At 42.4% G+C, this 24,474-nt stretch overlaps 1 protein-coding gene across 1 annotated transcript in view; it reads left to right on the top strand.

Annotated features, from left to right (window-relative positions):
* LOC126095518 (myrosinase 1-like) overlaps positions 1-22,666 on the top strand; it is a 30,996-nt gene extending 8,330 nt beyond the window's left edge. Inside the window, exons 3-11 of the mRNA XM_049910303.1 lie at positions 6,423-6,557; positions 6,651-6,773; positions 7,685-7,868; positions 11,143-11,237; positions 13,347-13,494; positions 19,167-19,315; positions 20,993-21,127; positions 22,079-22,185; positions 22,540-22,666. Coding sequence (XP_049766260.1) covers positions 6,423-6,557; positions 6,651-6,773; positions 7,685-7,868; positions 11,143-11,237; positions 13,347-13,494; positions 19,167-19,315; positions 20,993-21,127; positions 22,079-22,185; positions 22,540-22,666 — 1,203 coding nt within the window. The remainder of the gene's footprint in view (positions 1-6,422; positions 6,558-6,650; positions 6,774-7,684; positions 7,869-11,142; positions 11,238-13,346; positions 13,495-19,166; positions 19,316-20,992; positions 21,128-22,078; positions 22,186-22,539) is intronic.
* The last annotated feature ends 1,808 nt before the right edge of the window (positions 22,667-24,474 follow it).

Below are 24,474 nucleotides of genomic sequence, written 5' to 3'. Positions count from 1 at the left end.
GGACCGCAGCGACGCACGGATGCACGCCAAGACCGTAGGATCCTACGCAGTGCCGTAGGGGACCGCACCGCCACTTCCCAGCAAATTATGGACACTGTTGCTCCTGGGGTATCGGCGAGGACCATTCGCAACCGTCTCCATCAAGCTGGGCTACGGTCCCGCACACCGTTAGGCCGTCTTCCGCTCACGCCCCAACATCGTGCAGCCCGCCTCCAGTGGTGTCGCGACAGGCGTGAATGGAGGGACGAATGGAGACGTGTCGTCTTCAGCGATGAGAGTCGCTTCTGCCTTGGTGCCAATGATGGTCGTATGCGTGTTTGGTGCCGTGCAGGTGAGCGCCACAATCAGGCCTGCATACGACCGAGGCACACAGGGCCAACACCCGGCATCATGGTGTGGGGAGCGATCTCCTACACTGGCCGTACACCACTGGTGATCGTCGAGGGGACACTGAATAGTGCACGGTACATCCAAACCGTCATCGAACCCATCGTTCTACCATTCCTAGACCGGCAAGGGAACTTGCTGTTCCAACAGGACAATGCACGTCCGCATGTATCCCGTGCCACCCAACGTGCTCTAGAAGGTGTAAGTCAACTACCCTGGCCAGCAAGATCTCCGGATCTGTCCCCCATTGAGCATGTTTGGGACTGGATGAAGCGTCGTCTCACGCGGTCTGCACGTCCAGCACGAACGCTGGTCCAACTGAGGCGCCAGGTGGAAATGGCATGGCAAGCCGTTCCACAGGACTACATCCAGCATCTCTACGATCGTCTCCATGGGAGAATAGCAGCCTGCATTGCTGCGAAAGGTGAATATACACTGTACTAGTGCCGAAATTGTGCATGCTCTGTTGCCTGTGTCTATGTGCCTGTGGTTCTGTCAGTGTGATCATGTGATGTATCTGACCCCAGGAATGTGTCAATAAAGTTTCCCCTTCCTGGGACAATGAATTCACGGTGTTCTTATTTCAATTTCCAGGAGTGTAGTAAACTGTGATGTTGTCTCTACAACCATCAACTGTCAACTCAATTGACAGTTGGCAATTGATGGTTGGAGAGACAACATCACAGTTACAGGTAATCTGCGTAAACCAGTTGTGTTGGCCCCTGATACACCGTGTGTACAGATGGTGTTAACCCCTTCAGCATCAGCTAAGGCCTCAAGAAGGTGCACTGAAGCGCCGAAACTGGTAGCTGTACAATAAATGACATCATAAGGGCGGCAGTAAGTGTTTAATTTTATTATTAATTGCGTCTGGCTGACCGCTTCAACCTGCGCGCCCAACGGCGTGGTTGGCTAAGTTCAATTCTAATGAACTCCGAAACGGCGCAACGTATTGAATTTTCTTCTTAATAATCATTTCCTGCACAACCAACCCGGCAACAACCTTACAAGCTTTTCACACTGTTTCTGGGGACTCTGTATATTACTAAAAAAGTAACCCGGGGCACGGGGACAGCAGCTGGTAGTCTACCTTACAGCCTCCAAGACAACAAAATTTTGACTTTCAATATTTCATAAATCACTGACCGAATATAAACATTTAAAGTGTTCTCATAATCTACTCATTAATAGACAGGGCGCGCAATTATCCAGACTTCATTCATCTACTATCTGACAATGAGACCACTTAGTGCAAACGTAACACATATTTTCAAAACTTTACCAAACTTTTTCTCACAGACACCCCCCACGAAATGATGAAATGGAAAAACTTTATCGGTTACTATATTTTCACTGTTCATGAAATAAAACCGACACATCAGGCATAACGCTTTAGTTTATTATTTCTTAACTGCTGGCTCTGTTTGTACACAGTATCCACATATACCACTGAATATACTTGGAAATTACGCCATTGTACGGCACATGCTTCAGGACATATGACATCACAAACACTGAAATACGTGAAAAACTTGCTTTTGTTTAAATAGGAGCTCAAATTTACCTAGACTATACCCATCCAGTGTTTGATAACGAAGGAGCTTTGCGACCTCCAACAAACTTCAAACATAATTTTAATGCTTTCCTACACTTTTGACGCTTGCACGCTTAAAGTCAGATATTTAAAAAATTAATTAACTTGTACTGTAATCAAAAGTTTGAAGAAGATTCTTTAAAGAATCGAGGTATTTGTGCCGCTTACTAACAGAAAAGCAGACACTTTACTGATATTTTGGAAATATTATGTATTTAATCACTAACTGTTATTCTGCATCGCATGCCATCACCTGGTGACAACTGAATATCACAAATAATAAAATGAGATGTGACAGTTGTCACCTGACATCCAAAATGAGGTTAGTGATCAAATAAAGACGAGTAACAGATGCAGAAAATGTTGCTTATTTGATATCATTGGTATGTTCTCCTAAGCACTGACGGAGAATTAATTAATTACCTTTTCCTTTAAGGGAATAATTCTTAAAATAACTTGTTGTAGAATAGCTGGAATTGAACGTATACCTTACTGTGCAGAGATGAAACCGTTCAAAAAGTTGGAAGGGGTTTTTGTAAAACGCTCGAAACTATGAACCAGATGGAGAATACGTAACCGTTTAAAGATTCCTAATGCATTTGTAGATATTTATTGCATACTAACGACAACCGCCCACACAATTTCACGGTTCAGAATCAGAGAAGCACCACTAAGTCTGTTAAGCATCACTCGTGTATTTGAGAGTGCAGTAATCTTACTGGTCCGTCTGGGACATGACTTACTTAAAATTTTGTCGATTTTATTTCGATAGCATTTATTTTATTTGTGTACTTACTCTCGCTGCCAAGTATTTGGTTTTCAGGCCATCCCTCACTGTCATTCAAGCACCCCTTCTTAACGATGGACACAGTATCTACAATAGTGCTCCTAGTATCTCAAGAATGGCAATAATGAAGCAAATAACAATAATCATAATGGTGATTATAAAGAATGTATTAACATATCTAATTATGAGTAACATCAAAATGTCGTAATAACATTTTTAATATCGCTGTACTTATGCCAGCTAACAGCAACTGGTTATTAGCAATAGCCATGGCAACAACTGGCAGAGTCAGTCGCAACTCACTGATGACATCGTCAGAAAAATAGTGACATAGGAAAAGGAAAGATAAAGAAAGAGGAATGGAGACTGAAAAAAACTAGAAATAATGAGGAGTATGTAGAAAGAAGCAATGATGGGGTGGAACCAATGGTGCTACCGCAGTGGTAACACCGGTTCCCGTCACATCACCGAAGTTAACAGCTGTCGGGCTGGGCTGGCACTTGGATGGGTGACCATCCAGGCTGCCGAGCTCTGTTGGCAAGCTGGGTGTACTCAGCCCTTGTGAGGCAAACTGAGGAGCTACTTGATCGATAAGTAGCTGCTCCGTTCTCGTAGACTGACATACGGCTGGGAGAGCAATGTTCTGCTCACATGCCCCTCTACATCGGCATCCAGTGACGCCTGTGGGTTGAGGAAGCCACGGCTGCCGGTCGGTTGGACTTTCATGGCCTGTTCAGGCGGAGTTTAGTTTTTGTAAGACGGAGCTGAATCAATAACGTGCGTCACAGAATTGTACATAATATTATATTGGTGGAGAAAAAAGCTGCTTGGATATATCAGAGAGAATCCTCGTTAGCGATAAGAAGATAAAAGAAAGTAAAGCTGCCATCATCCATTTTTTGTTGGGTCATAGTCTTCTGACTGGCTTGATGTGGCCCGCCATGAATTCCTCTCCTGTGCCAGCCTCTTTATCTCAGAGTAGCACTTGCAACGTATGTCGTCAGTTATTTGCTGTATGTATTCCAACTCTGTCTTCCTCTACAGTTTTTGCCCTTTACAGCTCCCTCTAGTACCATGGAAGCCATTCAGTAATGTCTTAACAGATCTCCTACCATCCTGTCCCTTCTCCTTATCAGTGTTTTCAAAAATGGTTCAAATGGCTCTAAGCACTATGGGACTTAACATATGAGATCAACAGTCCCATAGACTTAGAACTACTTAAACCTAACTAACCTAAGGACATCACACACATCCATGCCCGAGGCACAACTCGAACCTGCGACCGTAGCAGCAGCGCGGTTCTAGACTGAAGCGCCTAGAACCGCTCGGCCACAACGGCCGGCTTCAGTGTTTTCCACATAGTTCTTTCCTCTCCGATTCTGCGCAGACCCTCCTCATTCCTTATCCTTACCTAATCAGTCCACCTAATTTCCAAAATTCGCGTAAAACACCACATCTTAAATGCTTCGATTCTCTTTCGTTTCGGTTTCCCACAGTTCATGTTGCACTACCATTCAATGCTGTGCTCCACAAGCACATTCTCAGAAATTTCTTCCTCACATTAAGGTCTATGTTTGATACTAGTAGATTTCTCTTGGCCAGGAATGCCCTTTTTGCCAGGGCTTGTCTGCTTTTGATGTCCTCCTTGCTCCGTCCGTCATGAGTTATTTTGCTGCCTAGGTAGCAACATTACTTAACTTCATCTATTTCGTGACCACCAATCATGATGCTAAGTTTCTCGCTGTTCTCATTTCTGCTACTTCTCATTACTTTCGTTTTTCTTCGATATACTCTCAGTCCATATTCTCTAATCAATAAATTGTTTATTCCATTCAGCATATCATGTAACTCTTCTTCACTTTCACTCAGAATAGCATTATCAGCAGCGAATCGTATCATTGATATCCTTTCACTTTGAATTTTAATTCCACTCCCGAAATTCCTTTTATTTCCATCATTGCTCCTGTTGTTGGTTGGCAGGAGAGCCAACACCGTATTATTAGAGGAAGCCGTTTTATCTCACGCAGGCGGGCGTGAGGTCTGGAACAGGACAAGGAAATTAGACTTTAGAAAAAAGGACGTAGCTGGTGGAATACTTAACTTTAATCCATTAATGATGAGCGTCGCTCTTGACGGTACAAGATTACAGTATCAATAGTAACTGGTACTGGCGCCTTGCTAGGTCGTAGCAAATGACGTAGCTGAAGGCTATGCTAACTATCGTCTCGGCAAATGAGAGAGTATTTTGTCAGTGAACCATCGCTAGCAAAGTCGGTTGTACAACTGGGGCGAGTGCTAGGAAGTCTCTCTGGACCTGCCGTGTGGCGGCGCTCGGTCTGCAATCACTGATAGTGGCGACACGCGGGTCCGACGTATACTAACGGACCGCGGCCGATTCAAAGGCTACCACCTAGCAAGTGTGGTGTCTGGCTGTGACACCACAGCTTCTTCGATGTACAAATTGAATAGTAGGGGCGAAAGACTACATCCCTGTCTTACATCCTTTTTAATATGAGCACCTCGTTCTTGATCGTCCACTCTTATTATTTCCTCTTGGCTCATGTACGTATTGTATATTAGCGGTACGTCCCTATAGCTTACTCCGATTTTTCTCGGAATTTCGAACATCTTGCACCATTTTACATTATCGAACGCTTTTTAGCGGTCGACAGATCCTAAGAACGTGTTTTGATTTTTCTTTAGTCTTGCTTCCATTATCAGCCGCAACGTCAGAATTGCCTCTCTGGCGCCTTTACCTATTCTAAAGCCAAACTGATCGTCATCTAGCACATTCTCAATTTTTTTCATTCTTTTGTATATTATTCTTGTCATCAACTTTGATGCATGAACTGTTAAGCTTATTGTACGATAATTCCCGCATTTGTCAGCTCTTTTGCAGTCTTCTAAATTGTGTGGATGATTTTTTTCCGAAAGTCAGATGGTATGTTGCCAGACTCATACATTCTCCACACCAATGTGAATAGCTGTATTGTTGCCTTTTCTCCAAATGATTTTAGAAATTCTGGTCGTATGTTACAGTATCTATCCCTTCTGCCTTATTAGGCTTCCAAAGCTCTCTTAAATTTTGATTCTAATACTGGATCCCCTATCTCTTCTAAATCGACTCCTGTTTCTTCTTCCATCACATCAGACAAATTTTCCCCCTTATAGTGGCCTTCAGCGTACTCTTTCCACCTATCCGCTCTCTCCCCTTCATTTAACAGTGGAATTCCCGTTGCACTCTTAATGTTACCACCCTTGCTTTTAATTTCACAGAAGGTTGTTTTGACTTTCCTGTGTGCTGACCAAATCTTCAGTCAATAATTTCTTTTTCGACTTCACATTTTTCATGGAGCCATTTCTTCTTAGCTTCCCTTCGTTTCCTATTTATTTCATTCCTCAGCGACTTGAATTTTTGTATTCCTGAATTACTCTGAACATTTTTGTTCAACATCATCCATAAGATTATTGATCGGCTTGTTCTAGAAATGTAATGAAGATGAGTTGGAGAGTATTATTAAGTTATAATTTTATAGTGGCAAAATTTGATTTCCGGAAAGTATTGCTGCAGCTGAAGTTCGTGGAAGTTGTGTAGGGACAATATCAACGGGAGCTGGCGTTTTAATTGACGCTGATATTATTTTTGTGCGGCAGGTGGACGCATACCGCTTCTCCGTATCTTGGCCCAGGGTTCTCCCCACTGGAGACGTCAATAACATCAACCCGGAGGGAATCGACTACTACAACAAGCTCATCGACGGTCTCATTGCCAACGGCATCACTCCAGTGGTAAGAGCAACCTCGGTGATCCGGTTTCTGTTCCTTGACATTAGATCAATAATCAAAAGTGACGTCACACGGTGGTGTATATGTTTGTTGCAGGTGACGATGTTCCACTGGGACCTGCCACAGGCACTGCAGGACATCGGGGGGTGGCCCAACCCCAGACTGGCGGACTACTTCGTCGAGTACGCCAGAGTACTGTATGACAACTACGGCGACAGGGTATGTGGGTAGAGTGTACTGAAGTAAAGTAATACTGGACTTTGATATTCGTAGTCAATATTATGCTGGAGCTAATAACCGGACAGTAGGGCAAAAGTTAATATTATTTAATTTCTGTTCTACCTTTTCCATTGTTTTTTCTTGGGTGGTTACTAGATGGAGACTGTAAGTAAGTTCTCAATCGAGCCTTAGGCGTTTTGGTGGTCTACTAGTTGCACATGGATGCACAGCTAGGGAGAGTAGCATCTCAGCTAACATTTACTATACCTGTTTGATATTTTAGAACTTAGGTAGGAATCCCACTGGTTACAATAGGGTGGAATTGTAGATACAAAAGTGAAAGTACCTCAGCTAACTGTTGAAGATAAATGAGAAGTGATAGATCGGATCACTGAAATACACCAGTAGTTTGTTGCTAACTGCTCGAGTAGATGTTGTTACTTTCAGTTCAACTCCTGTCCGGCCAACCAATTTTAAGTTATCCATGGTTTCCCTTAACTGACTAAGGCGGAAGCGCGGATGGTTACTTTGAAATCACACGGCCGATTTCCTTCCGCAAGTCGAGCCTGTGCTTCGTCTTAAATCATATCGTTATTTTAGAGATGTTCAAACCTAATCCTCTTCGTTTTTATTGCGCTGCATGGGGTATATCCCACTTATTGCAGAGACCAACGGTGCGATACCTTGACAGATGCCCTCCTCCTCTACTTAGTTAAGCCCTCACTAGTTCCTACATATGACCTCATCTCAAACTCTGTCCATATTACCGTATCTGTGTTGATGTCACTCAAGTTTCTTTGTTTTGACAATATCAAATATTTATCAGTCTAATATACGACTCGAGTAAGTAGATACGTATTGAAGTAAATTATAGAAACAAAGGATATACCAACCACATGTTGTGCGTGCAGGTGAAGTGGTGGCAGACGTTCAACGAGCCGGCCAGTTTCGTGGGCGGCTACTCTGGAGGCTACACGTTCGCCCCGGGCATCAACTCGTCAGGCGTGGGAGACTACATGGCGGCCTACACCGTACTCATGGCACACGCCGGCGCCTACCGCCTCTACGACGAGAAGTACCGAGAGACCCAGAAAGGTAAACACTCATTGTCCATCATCACGGCAGGTGCTACGGTTGGCGAGGTGTGGAGAAAACGTGAGTCGCATGATACCCAAACTTAACTAAGGGTCGTTGGAGGTACCATTTCACGAAAGCCACGTGCCAGGGGATCTCGAATGATGAGGCAAATAACTTTTGACTGGTTGAGCACGGCCCATTTATTTTACAATATCCATAGCCCTGAATCTGCTTTTAGCAATCACTTCACAACCACAGTACATTGCTTGTATGTCACTCACTCTACAACTAGATATGTGTACGCACATGATTATACAAATCATAGCCCTTAAATATTAGCCTATTCCTACTCTGTCCCGTTTACATAAGGAACTAGTCAAAAACAACTGCCCCCATATGCTTCCTAACCTTCCTCTCACTATCGCTACGCACTATACTCCAGCATTTTTGCACAGCCCACAGGTTCAAATGGCTCTGAGCACTATGGGACTTAACATCTGAGGTCATCAGTCCCCTAGAACTTACAACTACTTAAACCTAACTAACCTAAAGACATCACACACATCTATGTCCGAGGCAGGATTCGAACCTGCGACCGTAGCGGTCGCGCTGTTCCAGACTGCAGCGCCTAGAACCGCTCCGCCACTCCGGCCGGCACTGCCAGATCACTAATTACACTGTCTGATCAATAGTATATGGACACCTTTTAATGCACAGTAATATGGGCTGCGTCCACCCTTCACCTTTATGGCGGCTTGATTCTGCTGATGATACTATCAATTCAGTGTCTCAATGTCTATGGAAGAACGGTAACTCATTCTAGACCGAAACCACATGTGGTAGGGATTTTTGACTCTGGGTTCTCAAGTAAAGTCGGTGTCCTAACTCATTCCAAATGTGTTCCAGAGTATTCAGATCAGAACTCTGGGCAGTCCATTTCAGGAATGTGGCTATCCACAGATCTTTGCCGCAGACATGCAGATTTATGACATGACGGATTGTCATGCTGATACATCGTCCTCGAACTGTCCCTTTACTTTACGCCGTACAAAAAGCTCCAAAATGTGTTCAGATCCTTTCGCATTTAGCATTTTCTTAAGCGCAATAACGGGACCACAGTCTAACCCCGAACAACACCCAATCCCATAACACCACTTCCTTGTACTTCAGTGTTGGCACTACACTTGTTGGCAGGTAACGTTGCCAGGCATTCGCCAAACCCAAACCGTTCTATAGGATTTCCACAGTGAACAGTGTGATGCATCACTCAAAATCACTCATTTCCAGTCATTCGCTGTACATTGGCGCTGTTCCTTTCGCAAACTCAAACGTAGCTTACCATTGACTACCGAAATGTGTGATTCATGACGAGTTGCCAGACCACTATACTTCATTTTTTTAACTCCCTATGCACAGTTATTGTGCTAGCTGGACTAATGGTAGTACTCTGTAGCTCACGAGCGACTCCTTCACCTGGTTTCATGCGATTTGTTACGACAACCTTGCAATGACAGACGTCCCTGTAGGTCAGAGTATGAGCTCTGCCTCGTCTTGGTTTGCTGTGTTTGTTTCTTCACGTATCAACTTCACAGTCACAACCCCGACAGCAAACTTGGGCGGTTTCAGAGCGTTTGAAATGTCCTTGATGGATTTGTTACTCAGGTGACATCCAATGACTAGTCTACGTCTGAAATCATAGAGCTCCCATGTTCAACCTATTCTGTTGTTAATGCTTCTCTACCGGAAGCATAGTTCTTTTTTTTTTTTTGTGGCATGTTGTGACGAGAGAGTTATCGCCTATGGCGATTTTTCTCTGGAGTGGCAAGGTGTGATAAATAGTTTCTCTTTATCGTGTATTCGATTGCAAAGGAACTTGGGCTCTCTGTGGGTCCTTGAGTCCATTGAAGGTGTTGGTTAGGTCGGAAGCACAGTATTCCCCTCTTCCTTTTATACTGAAGGGTCCATCTCTCACGACATCTAGAAGTCAGTTCGGCATTACATAGGAATGGCTGGACACTTTTGATCAGAAAGTGTATGATCGAGTTTAGACGCCAGCACAGCTGCCAACAGAGTTAACGTACGTATTGCACTATTCGTAAAGAATCAAGCAAATTTGCTAAAAGCATAATTTGAAACCTGTCGTATTAGTTTGAAGTTTGTACGTAGATTGTGCCAGACTCCGAATCTATAAAATAACAGCGCAATTTCTCCCCGTAAAAATTGTTCCAGTGCCATTTTATTGTGCCGTTGCGAGTGGTCATACCCGTTTTCATGGAGTTGTTTACACATGCATTCTTATGTCAGAAAAGGGTGGCGTGCCGATTACTTGCGACTAGAGACATTAAGGTTAACATCTACAATATGGTAATAGTACACAAATAATAAATAATGAAGTGGTGAACAGAAAACAAGTATTTGCAATGTGGCCGGTAATTACTTGTTTGTCGATGATTATAATAATTTTTCCTGAGCATCGGCTACTCAAATAAAATATTATGTTGTCATAACAACAAAAAGAAAGTTAGAAATGGATTTAACCAAGGTAATTGACAGTGCCCTAGTATTATTATCATACTGGCACTTTCTCATTTGACTTCCCAAATATGCACGATTTACATGTATTTTCTTACATACTTACCGACTTTCCTTTTAGCTGACATATCATATGAGTGCATTTCAAAAAATTCTGTTCCGAGCGCCAAGCTATTGAACTACTCTTCAATTTAGTAATATACGTACAGAGTCTAGCCCACAACTGAGAATAAAGTTCTGTGACGAAAGGTCGCGCTTTGCTAATAAGCAAGATGCTTCGCAGAGCAGTCACGTCACAATTAGTTTTAAAGATGGTGCTATCTGTTATTTGGTATGCACGTACAAAATCCACAAATATTTGGTCCGGATAACTTGTTTAACTAAACACGAATGTTACACAATAGACCCCAACACAGTTTACAATCACCACATTTCACCTGTGGTAAATGCCCTCAGTGATGTATCAAGTAAAGACGCTTTCGACTTCTACGCGAAGTTTCTGTATAACTTTGAATCGTCTTCGACTTCCTCTGCATTAAATTTGGGAATATGTTATTCATTTGTCTCAGTTAGGTTTGCTATCCTATCTCTGTCTAATGAATACAGACAAATTTCCAACCCTCGAAACTGTCAGGGATGTTATAATGCTTTCTATTTACATTACTTTGCTTAATTGTTGTCTGTTTATTAGCACCTCATGTATCATTACTCTTAGCTATAGTACAGAATGTATGACTCATATGCGTCTCTCTTGTCACAGGGAAGGTCGGCATCACAATTAACAATATGTGGTACGAACCCGCTACCGACTCTCCGGCAGATATTGAGGCGGCAGAACGCAAGATGCAATTCTATGTAAGTACCAGGAACTCTTACAACTTTTCTTCCCAATAGCATTGCAGTACCGTATTACAAGAAAAACGTGCATTTCTCTCAGAGAGTGGTAGAAGACTCTGGTTAACATGATTACCATAACATCAAATAAATATTGAGACATTCAAAGTTGATTCGTAGCTAAATCTGAAGAAATGTTACTTAAGCCTGTATTTCATTCATTATGGGACAATTTTGTTAGAAATACTCGAGTGTCTTATTTTTCTAATAGTGATAAGAAAACATTTTTCATCGGGACCGACACGGACGAAATACAACCCACTAAATGATTTTGTCACTAACGTTTACAGGACTTATACGCATAACTCAATACGCATAAGAACGAAAAATATGTCTTTTGCTTACTTTTGTGAACATTTGTATCTGTTTAACAAAGCTAGGTTCTACAAATGCTAGAATATATGGCGATTTTTGCCTTCATTTAAAAAGTTACACCGAAATTTTTGTAGCATGATTCACTATCTTGGACACAAAACAAAAGTTCCCTCGAACTTAATTCAGTTACCTATCGGCATTGTCGCTTCTTACACATTCAGACGACATGAACGTTAAGGATTGCGAATTTGTAAAATAACTTATAGCTGTTGCGAGGATCCGAAAATGGAATCTAAAGAAAGAAAATAGTCGGTTTTAACGTCCCATCGATTCATTACAGTCGAAGCCTAAGTCCAGAAAGTATAGTAAATCTAAGGGCCGTTTTCAATGGATCTGACCTAGCATTTACCTTAATCAGTTTAGGTAAATCATGGAAAACCTGTATCTGGATGGAAAACAAAATTTGAGTATATAAAGGTAATTTGAACCAACATCCCGTCGAATTCGAGTACAGGGTCTTCACCACATTACCACCACCACAGATTTTCTGAATGTATCTTGCAATTTTAGAAATTGATAAAGACAAGTGCCTCATATTCTATGCAATTTTTTTCTACAGTGGCTTCAAATCGGAAGTAGGAATGTCTAAACGAACAATGAATCTCAACTCAGATGTTGTCATAATGTCGTGCATTAAATATGGCGCAAATGTTGCCAAAGATTAAGGTACTCCTCAGACTATACTAGAAATCAATCTCTTACCACAACATTTATCTCGTATTCACTTGTGTTGCCTTCGCCTACTGACAGCAAAATTGTCGACTTCAAGCCTCGCTTAGATATCTGCTAAGATGAGTCAGTCAACATGACCATGTACCTCTTTTTATTTCATGTCCTGCTCATACTACATGAAAGTGTCCGCCCCCGGTAGCTAAGGGGTCAGAGCGACAGAATGGCAATCCTAAGGGCCCGGGTTCGATTTCCGGCTGGGTCGGAGATTTTCTCCGCTCAGGGACTTGGTGCTGTGTTGTCCCAATCATCATCATTTCATCCCCATCGACCCGCAAGTCGCCGAAGTGGCGTCAAATCGAAAGACCTGCACCCGGCGAACGGTCTACCCGACGGGAGGCCCTAGTCAAACCGCTACATGAAAGTCACACACAACATAAAAACACAAAGCGTAGTTCAAATATCAGAGGCCAAACAAAAGTCTGTATCATCCATTTCCCACTCAGAAGCAATTCTGTTGTCAGAATGTGTCAGCAGCACCATCACTGAGAATTCCAGCAAAATCTAGTGGTCAAATCTGTGCAGCACAAAAGCTGTTACATGACTCAAATTGGTAAGTAGTGTAGGTGCACAGCTTGTTAGAAAATTCCGAAAACAAGCGACCGTGAGCTCAGCTGCAGTCGCCGTAAGTTTCAGCAAGTTACTAATGAGCAAGTCCATGTAGTCAAGCACGACTCACCTGATAACGGATACATTTCCACAATGGGATACGCCACCTCCAAGTGGGTTAATGCCCACACCTGCATGAACGTGTCTTAAGATCCACATCTATAGCGGTATCAGACACTTAACTACTTCCAACACTCTCTCCAAGAATAACACAAATCTGATACATATTGCCATAATCATTTTTGATGTTCCACACCAGCGCACATTTTGCAGGTTTGAGACAGTATCGGCGGAAGAATTATTAGCTTAAGATTCTGTACTTGGCAACTGCCTTTACCTAATGAATTTCTCTTCCAGTCTGGCCTGTACAACCACCCAATTTTCACGCCCGAGGGAGACTGGCCTGAGGTGGTGAAGCAGAGGATTGCGGCAAACAGTAAGGCTGCGGGCTACCCCAGGTCCCGACTAGTGGAGCTCACGCCAGAGGAGGTGGAATACATCAGGGGTGAGTAAACGACACTACCCACAGCATCTCTCTACTGGCCTAATGGGCTTGAATACCATCCGTTGTAAAGATTATTATTAGGTATTGGCTTCACATGAACGCTGTGCAAAAGCTAAAAGACATACAGAAAAAATAATAATAGGGAGGTCCATGAATTGGCCAAATGTGAATCAGTATTGATGGTTCAAGTAAAAGCTACAACGGACAAACGAATCCATGGGTGGTACCACACATTTCGTGACACTATCAGCTTATATGGTCTGAAGAAAATAAGCTGGCTGGGATCGTCAGCTGATGAAGTGGAGATGTAGTCAGGAAGCCGAAGAAATCGACGACACACACGAACAAAGAACTCAATAAACCATCTCAATGTACGCAAATGTCTGCATGTAAAACCAGTACTGGCTATGGTTGTTACATGCGTTGACTCCTTAGGAAAATGAGCTTCGTTCTGAATGTTGCATCGACTCACAGTGGCTACTGCAGGATCATGGGTTTTCACTGAATTCGGTATGCAGTGAAAAAGTCACGGTCCATGTGTCCAGAAAGGTGAATTGTCATAAGGTGTGAGTTTTTGGCACAAACCATCCACAAGCTTGTGGGAAACATTTGTGGTTCACAAAAAGTTAACTTCTTTTGTGCCATGTCCTTTTAAAATTTTGTTGATCGTTTTTCTTTATGAAGAAAACTGTGACAGGTTTCATGTACTTGTACACGCTATAGCAATGGCTAGTGGCATAATTGCTGCAAGACAGGGGAGACTTCGTTTTGCAACAAGATGGTGCTCCACCACACGTTATTTCGACATACGTATTGCCTTAATGCAAAATTACCACACTGTTAGATTTACTGTGCGTCCCACCATGACAGTTCTATTCTTCAGTGGCCTGCACGGTCGCCTGACTTAACTCCATTCGATGTCTTCTGATCTGGTTATCTAAGAGATCGTGGGTTCCTGGCTCCACTGCACTTAATTTGGAAGAGTTGCAAGGAGGATTAATTATGGCAGACACTTATTTTGACAATGACATATTCAGATATGTATAGCAAGAGTGTGAGCATTTTACTGATTTGCACATCTCATTTAGCACTTCTATGTAAGTTAAAAACTTGGAGGGATGCTGTACCCACTGATATTCGTTTATTTTCGGTACCTCTTCCAGCTTTCTCGCAGCCGTCTTCTGAAGCTTCAGAGGTACTTATGAATAATCTTGTAATAAAGCCATGCACAAATAACATCCACACAGCTAGGATCTTGTGCGTCTCCCATCATAGAGAACCATCACAGTTACACTCGAGGAATACTTAATTCTCTTTATTCCTTGCACTTTTGCTTCAAACAGAAAAGTCATTCAGGATGGAGTAGAACGGTGTTTTAAAGAGACACTCAAAATCGGATGTTCTGTCTCGATATTTCCTCGTGTGTACTTTGAACACATGGTAACCTTCTCTGTATTTTGGTTATTGCATTCTACTATTTAAACTGTATCCTAGGACCAGACTTCCCACAGATATTAGGGTTATAAATTAGGTATTGCTATCTGACGAAACCAGCCTATCGTCATGCTATTCTTCACAAAATATCAAACTCCAAACTAGACCAAAGTGCTGCGAAATGTACAGTTTCTGACCACATGAAGCAACGCAAAGTAGTATTCGTTAGCTACGCTGTTAATGAGTCACGACTAGACCCTCATACAAATTCCAGAAAATGACAACGTGGGGAAATAACTCACTGGACAAAAAAATTACTCACCCCTACATAGGTCATTACTATCATCATTTAACATCACGTGATTCCCTCCCTGGACTTGATAACTAACGAAGTTTGGTTAAGAAATGAGCCCTCAAGTCTGTGCAAACCATTCGCTGAGGACCTGATTGCGCAATTCCACCAAATTGCAGGATGCTGATGCCAGTGTCTTTTGCGCTGTTCCAACATGTCCCGCAGATTTTCTCTGGAGTTCAAGCCGGGTGATTTCTCAGGACAGTCGAGTTGTAATATGGTGGGCGAGCGTCCAGAAATCCAGTCACATATTCTTCCAGAACCATGATCCTTGCTGTTCTATTTATGTGCCTGTATGATCAATGGTCTCTTGCGAGGTGACGGACGCGAAATGTTCACTGCGTCCAATTCCCTTCACAGTGTTCTCTTGCTAATACTTGTGAATGGACCTTCATTCACTGTCGCTGGCAATTGGAAGCGATTTTGATTCACAGGGCGTCAAAAGACTAAGTTGCTAATACTTATGAATGGACCTTCATTCACTGTCGCTGGCAATTAGAAGCGATTTTGATTCACAGGGCGTCAAAAGACTAAGTCATTCGTCTCGTCTACCTCTTACTCCGCATGCCACCTAATGATGGCGGACGGTGCTTATGGTGCTACTAACTCACCCTCCCTTCCCTGTTCCACTCGCCAATGTCGCGTAGAAAGAATGATTGTCAGTAGGCCTCTGTGTTAGCTCTAGTTTCTAGAATTTTCTCGTCGTGGTCATTTCGTGAGATGTTTGTGGGAGGAAGAAATATGTTATCCGACTCTTTTCGAAAACTGCACACTTGAAATGTCAATAGTAAATCACTTCATGATGCACAACGCCTCTCTTGTAACATTACTGGATTTGTTGAGCATCTTTGTAACGAACCCATGACGAAGCGAGCGACTCTTCGTTGAATCGTCTGCATTTGTTTAACAGTTCTACCTGGTAAGGGACCGTATTTGATGTAAAATACTCAGGAATCAGTCGAACAAGCGTCTTCTAAGCCACTTCCTTCGTGGATGAGTTATATTTCCTTAAGATTCTTCCTATGAATTACAGTTGGCATCTGCATTTCCTTCTTTTTTTGTGAATGTTCATTCCACTTTAGATGCTCTGAATAGTTACTCGAAAATATTTTACGATCGATACTGTTTCCAGCAATTGTCACGAATAGTGTAGTTGCATAGTAGCGGATTTCTTTTTCTATGTGTTCGTAGTACGTTCAGGGTCATCTCTAATGTGATTATTACTGATTTGTCGCCCCCATAGCCTCCCTCTGTTGGTATCTGCTACAGGTCCAACTTAAAGATGCCGCATCTTCCTCTCCAAAAGCCCATCTCCAGTGCAAGCAACTTGTTTCTCTGACGCTTATTTACTATCCACATTTCTGCTCCGTACGCAGTGATGTTTACAACAAATGAACGTTATATCAACTGTTTGGTCCTTTAAAAAGGGCTGAGTTCAGCTGTCATCGGGCCCTCCTACACCGCCAATTTTATTATTTAAGTCTTCTTCGCTTCTTCCGTTTGATGACATCGTAATCCCCAGACTCTTAATGGAGTTACATCCCCTGATCATACTGGCTCTAGCCTCCAGAATCTCTATGGCATTGCTGCCAGTTTTCAGATATTCCGTTTTTCTCATGCTTATTGTCATGTCCCATCTTTCGTACTCCTCTTTTAACTTCCGTAGCATGTACTCAGCACCATCCTGGTCACCCACTACGATAACCTCGTCAACAGCAAAGGAAAGTGTAAATTAGATTTCATCCCCCACAGGGACTCTCATGTATTTCCATATGTTCCTCCAGTGCGGAAGACCGCACTGCAGTTCCTTCTCTAAATCCTCGCACAAACGAAAAAATGGCTGACATCGAAATAAGTGTCCAAGGAATAGAAAAGCAACTGGAATCACTCAACAGAGGAAAGTCCACTGGACCTGACGGGATACCAATTCGATTCTACACAGAGTACGCAAAAGAACTTGCCCCCCTTCTAACAGCCGTGTACCGCAAGTCTCTAGAGGAACGGAAGGTTCCAAATGATTGGAAAAGAGCACAGGTAGTCCCAGTCTTCAAGAAGGGTCGTCGAGAAGATGCGCAAAACTATAGACCTATATCTCTGACGTCGATCTGTTGTAGAATTTTAGAACATGTTTTTTGCTCGAGTATCATGTTGTTTTTGGAAACTCAGAATCTACTATGTAGGAATCAACATGGATTCCGGAAACAGCGATCGTGTGAGACCCAACTCGCTCTATTTGTTCATGAGACCCAGAAAATATTAGGTACAGGCTCCCAGGTAGATGCTATTTTTCTTGACTTCCGGAAGGCGTTCGACACAGTTCCGCACTGTCGCCTGATAAACAAAGTAAGAGCCTACGGAATATCAGACCAGCTGTGTGGCTGGATTGAAGAGTTTTTAGCAAACAGAACACAGCATGTTGCTATCAAAGGAGAGACGTCTACAGACGTTAAAGTAACCTCTGGCGTGCCACAGGGGAGTGTTATGGGACCATTGCTTTTCACAGTATATATAAATGACCTAGTAGATAGTGTCGGAAGTTCCATGCGGCTTTTCGCGGATGATGCTGTAATATACAGAGAAGTTGCAGCATTAGAAAATTGTAGCGAAATGCAGGAAGATCTGCAGCGGATAGGCACTTGGTGCAGGGAGTGGCAACTGACCCTTAACATAGACAAATGTAATGTATTGAGAATACATAGAAAGAAGGATCCTTTGTTGTATGATTATATGATAGCGGAACAAACACTGGTAGCAGTTACTTCTGTAAAATATCTGGGAGTATGCGTGCGGAACGATTTGAAGTGGAATGATCATATAAAATTAATTGTTGGTAAGGCGGGTACCAGGTTGAGATTCATTGGGAGAGTCCTTAGAAAATGTAGTCCATCAACAAAGGAGGTGGCTTACAAAACAATCGTTCGACCTATACTTGAGTATTGCTCATCAGTGTGGGATCCGCACCAGATCGGGTTGACGGAGGAGATAGAGAAGATCCAAAGAAGAGCGGCGCGTTTCGTCACAGGGTTATTTGGTAACCGTGATAGCGTTACGGAGATGTTTAACAAACTCAAGTGGCAGACTCTGCAAGAGAGGCGCTCTGCATCGCGGTGTAGCTTGCTCGCCAGGTTTCGAGAGGGTGCGTTTCTGGATGAGGTATCGAATATATTGCTTCCCCCTACTTATACCTCCCGAGGAGATCACGAATGTAAAATTAGAGAGATTAGAGCGCGCACAGAGGCTTTCAGACAGTCGTTCTTCCCGCGAACCATACGCGACTGGAACAGGAAAGGGAGGTAATGACAGTGGCACGTAAAGTGCCCTCCGCCACACACCGTTGGGTGGCTTGCGGAGTATAAATGTAGATGTAGATGTAGATGGACATTAAATGGCGTCGGTGCTGTAGTGTGCTGTTGGCGTAGACCTTCTGCAACTGAAAAATCTGGCGACACTGAATTTCCTGTTTTGAAAGCGTTGCCGTTATCCATATATAATCGTTTAACTTCTCTTATGTAAATGGTTGACATTACACTGTTCTACGTACTTACCTACGGATTGTTTTGTGGTAGCGTATCATACATTTGAAAATGAATTCGCATTAGAAACAGCACGGAAATAAAGCAATAATAATAATTAAAAATATGGGCTATTGTAACCAATTTAATATCAACTGGAGGGGAACACACTTTTCTCTCGGACATTTTGCGGTGGCAGTTTACGCTGATGCTACTCAATGTTACGCTTTTCCATCTATATGAAAAAAATCTGTCACTTTTGCGACACATGCTGTGGACTGTATTTTCTATCGTTAAAGAAACGAGGTTATACATTTATAAAATAGCTGTATCTAGTGTAGTAATATGTGTGACAGTGGACTAACCTGTTTCAGGCACGTCTGACTTCTACGGACTGAACCACTACACGGCCAACCCAGTATCAGACGGCTCCAGCGGCTACGACCCCTCCATGGAATTTGACGCGGGCGTCGTTATCGGGGAATACACGGACGCACCGCAGGCTGCATCCACCTGGCTCAGGGTTCGTAGTCTCTATGTTCACTGAATCACTCATACCTGTCCGTCTTCTGTACTGCGTATGTGTTCCATGAGACATTTGGTGAAAGTGAATGAGAGCGCTGGAAGGGAGTCGGCTTAGAACAGCGAAGTGCTGTCGTCGGATAACACAATTCCCACAAATTTATTCCTCAACTGAGGCCATGTTTGATAGCGGGACTTTTACGAAGAAACTCACTCTTTACATTTGCTCGTCTGCTTACTATATCCTACTTGCTTCGTTCATCATGCGGTATTCGTCTTACAAAAAAAAAAAAAAAAAAAAAAAAAAAAAAAAAAAAAAAAAAAAAAAATATGGTTCAAATGGCTCTGAGCACTATGAGACTTAACTACTGTGGTCATCAGTCCCCTAGAACTTAGAACTACTTAAACCTAACTAACCTAAGGACATCACACACATCCATGCCCGAGGCAGGATTCGAACCTGCGACCGTAGCGGTCACGCGGTTCGAGACTGTAGCGCCTATAACCGCACGGCCACTCCGGCCGGCGTCTTACAAGGTAGCAAAATTCCTTCGATTCGTCTACTACGTATCACAAAAAATTTGACGTTAAGTTTAATTCAAGTTTCGTTTCTGTCACCTGTATTTATGCTATAAGATGTATTTTATCTTGCTTTTTGCAATCCTCGGTGATACTCAAAATGACACAGTTCCTAAATTGTGCTGAAAAACGCGTAAATTCTTCACCAGTTTTTCACACTTACGTTGTACTGTTCCCAGTCCGTCCGATAATACCTTTACTGTTTGTTATAAATGAGTGCTAATTCTCTACAACGTTCACTAAACATTTTCACTACAGTCCCGTCATTAATAGGTGATCGACTTGTACGGCAAATAATAGCGTGACCTGTATGATCATTTAAAACTGTAATAACTATATAACTATGGAGTGAACGCTAGTAATACCAAATAATTTTCCATAAGGTGCGTTTCAACAGAGAGAGGCGATATTTATGCCCACGCCCAAAAAAAGTTTAAAAGAACAAAATTCATAAAATGTTGATGGATTAGATTAACAACACACTTTTAAAGAGATACTGATGTGTACGTAAGGTCCTGAACATGCAGATACTGAAATGACGTTCAATGTGGAAAATGACTGCTACTTAAGACTTAAATTCCTGGTATAAGTTTACCTAAAAATTAAAACATTTGAGGAATCTGGTAGGAGAATTCATTAAAAACAAAAAATATTTTACTGTATATTAAGTAGGTGACTAGATTACGATATTTTCAATGGGTGAGCATAAAGCAACCCCGCCCCCTCTTAGTATTGCGAGGGTTAATACTTCTGCAGAGTTGTTTCAAACACTTGAGCAACAGTTTGTGGCTCCACGAGTCGCTATTACACAGTTTGTTCCACGCGGTTAAATGTTAGAGGAATTCCACAATTCTTTGATCTTTTAATGTCTGCTGATAAACATTCGCGTTTGTACTACACAATGTTCTGGGGGAGAGATATTTTTCTGATGAAAATTCCAGTCTCATAACACAAATCCGTGATGATTCTCCCCGAGAGCTTCGGTTTTTACTTCTTCAAAGACAATCCGAACTGAAACATCTGTACATGTATTTTTGCGTCGTTGCCCTTAATATCAATGAATTTGGTAACCAATCGAATTGCCACGTTATCCTTGCAGAGCACTCCTTGGGCCTTCCGCAAGCTGTTCAACTGGCTCGCGCAGCACTACCCTGGCTACCCAATCTTCGTCATGGAGAACGGCTGGTCTGACACTGGAGAGCTCGAGGACCAGGGCCGAATAGATTACTACGCTGTGAGTATTCTGTCCAATTCTTTCGATTCGATCAGCATTATCATAAACTTCTCTAGTACATCTTCTAAGACAAAGAAAAGATGCACCACGAAAGAATTTCCAGAATGGGACAGAAACTGATAGATGGGACTACACCTACAGACAAACGATTACAATTTCAGGAAAATTAGCATATTTGTTCATGAGAACAATCTTCACGAATTGAGCAAGACAATAACGCAATGGTTCACCTCTGGTTCTTTTCTTAGCAGTTTTTCGGTTTGGCATTGACTGACAGAGTTGTAGGATGTTCTCTTGACAGATATTGTGCCAATTCTGGCAAGGTGCCATGTTAGATCCTCAATATTACGCTCTGGTATGAGGACCGCACCCATAATGCTCCAAAATTTCTCAACTGGGTAGAGATCCGGCGACTTTGCTGGCCAAGGTAGGGTTTGGCAAGAATGAAGACAAGCAACATAAACTCTCGCCATGTGAGGGCTGGCATAATCTTGCTGAAACATCAGGTCAGGATGGATTTCCAATGAAAGGCATCAAAATGGGACATAGGATGTTGTCAAAATACTGTTGTGCTGTAAGGTGCAGCGGATGACAACCAAAGGGTTCCTCCTATGAAAAGAAATGGAGCACCAGACCACCACTCCTGGTTATCGGCCTGTACGGTGGGGAACAGTCAGGTTGGTATTCCATCACTTTCCGGGGAGTCTTTGGCCTGGAATCTCACGGAATGCAGTAGAATTGTCTTCAGTGATGACTCTTGCTTCGAACTGAGCCCTGATGACCAGTGAATAAGCTTCTGGAGGCGCCCCGAACAGCAGTGGGATACCAGTGTGATTGTTTACGAAACTGTTACACAGCATTACATTATTCTGTCAGTGGTTTCGTCATCCTTATGATTAAGGTAATGTCATAGGGTCTCTTTCTGAAAATAAAGTTTTTTTCTGTTCACAGTCCTACTTGGCTGCTATGCTCAAGGCTATTAATGAAGATGGTGTTGACGTAATCGGCTACACAGCTTGGAGTCTCCTGGATAACTTCGAGTGGGGCACAGGATTCACGTAAGTAAAACCAGATGATTGCATTCTATTGTCATCAAACATTATGGACAGTTCTTCAGACCACCTGGCCTCTTAGTATCACAATTAGATGGCTCAGTAACATTTGGTATATGCAAGATGTCCATTATGTGTACGAACGTGTTACATGCATTTCTGTTATTATACCAAAACATTTCTCCCGACTTCAGCACTTACCTGTAATCTATTGCCACCCATCATCATAAATTAATAGATCATGTGTATTTTTGTGGGGCACTTAACTTGATAATTAAAAACATACTGTAGTTAGATCCATAAAAATGCCTCCACTTCATATACAGATCGTTCAGATATTGTACTTCTCGGTTGTTTCAGGACCAGATTTGGACTTCACCATGTGGATTTCAACGATCCAGATCGCACAAGGACACCCAAGGCGTCCAGCAAATTTCTTGGACAAATCTTCAAAACGAAAACCCTTCCTGCTGAGTACCTAAACTAATTTGCAAGAAGTATTGGACAGTCGAAACAATAAAAATTTGTATAAATAAAGCACTTAATGTTTGTTTCGTGATCTCCATTGCATCCCTATTCCATGCCAGACATACCTGAAGTGAGTCTTCGGTATGTGACTTAAGTGCTGTGATCTCCCTTCATCTGTCTTCAACTGCCTGGAAAACAGTGAAATATGTGTGCAGATTTTCCCTTTTTAAGATCCCATGTACAAGTTGCTCTATCACTCAGCTGTATTTAAAAATTTAGGGAGAATCTTAAATTTCATCAAAAGGAAATCTTCACCGTCTGCTTTGTATTCTGGTGGATGACTGAAGCACACTTCTTCTAGGAGGATTTCCACCACAATCCTTGTCTTTAACTACACAATTTATACATGTACAACATCCAACCATTGTAAAACTTCCTGGCAGATTAAAACTGTGTGCCGGATCGAGACTCGAACTCGGGACCTTTGCCCTTCGCGGGCAAGTGAAGCTGTGAGGACGGGGTGTGAGTCGTGCTTGGGTAGCTCAGATGGTAGAGCACTTGCCCGCGAAAGGCAAAGGTCCCGAGTTCGAGTCCCGGTCCGGCACACAGTTTTAACCTGCCAGGAAGTTTCATATCAGCGCACACTTCGCTGTAGAGTGAAAATCTCATCCAACCATAGTGTCTTGTATCCATTTACAACATCATTAAAGATAGAGCACAAGTTCGAATTCAGTGAGAATGAGTATTGAAACTGGATTATCTTTGTCAAAGGAGCCATCCTGGAATTCTCCTTAAGCCATATAGGGTAACCAAGAAAAACATAAATCTGAATGCCAGTACGGAATTTCGATCCCAGGTCAAATCCAAACAAACCCTTCTACCGACAAACCATTTTGCAGTTACCAAATGAATCTCAAGATTTTCACTTTTGTACTCACCAAAGGAACAAATAGTAAGATTCCTACTTCCATTCATGTAACTATATATTTTGCAATCAGAGGTAAACCCTCACTGACTAACTTGGGTTGAGTTTGATCCACGCCAGGATTCCGTTCACTGTGCCCTTCTGGTATGTACAAGCACTTTGACTCTGTGAGACACAAATTTAGTGCACTAAACTGAGTGAGTGAATGATATACAAAACCTTTAGTGCAATAAAGTTGTTACTTATAGTAACATTTATACAATGCACATTTGTGACTTGTTATTTGACTGCACAGGTTATAGTTCAGTCCATATTTTCTATATTATAGAACACAGATGAACTGCTAACTGAAATTTGACTGTATTCACACCAGTGTCGACCTCAGTTGGTTATACAATCTGACTAAAATCCCATAAAACAATATCCATATTGATGCTGTTTACGGTGCTTAACACCGCCTAAACACATTAAGATTATAGCAACTGAGTGTGGTTTGAGGAAGCTTCTTGTGATTGAGGATTGGTAACACTGGACCGTGTAGCTGAAAGCTTCACATGTATATGTTAAATATCGTTTTGCATCCTGTCATTTAGGAGAGGGACAGAAGTAATCAAAGCATGTGGATAGCTCAATCAACAACTAGTTTGACCTCTACTCCGTCATCGTCAACAGAATATAGAGGAAACAGAAAGTTCGTTCTTGTATGGTTGCTCATAACGCAAAGGTAGCTTTTAACACGTTTATTCTCTGCATCTCATTACAAAGGTGGCACTAGTGGTGCACACGACTATGAATTGAGTTACCACAACACCCCAACATTATGGGCACTTTCAATGAAGATTACAATAAAGTTTGATATTTGGAAGTGTTATACAAAACAAGCTCTTAATCTTCAGGAACCA

This window comes from Schistocerca cancellata, chromosome 8 (assembly GCF_023864275.1).
Source record: "Schistocerca cancellata isolate TAMUIC-IGC-003103 chromosome 8, iqSchCanc2.1, whole genome shotgun sequence".
Taxonomy (NCBI): domain Eukaryota; kingdom Metazoa; phylum Arthropoda; class Insecta; order Orthoptera; family Acrididae; genus Schistocerca; species Schistocerca cancellata.
This window is presented reverse-complemented; position numbering and strand designations above follow the sequence as displayed.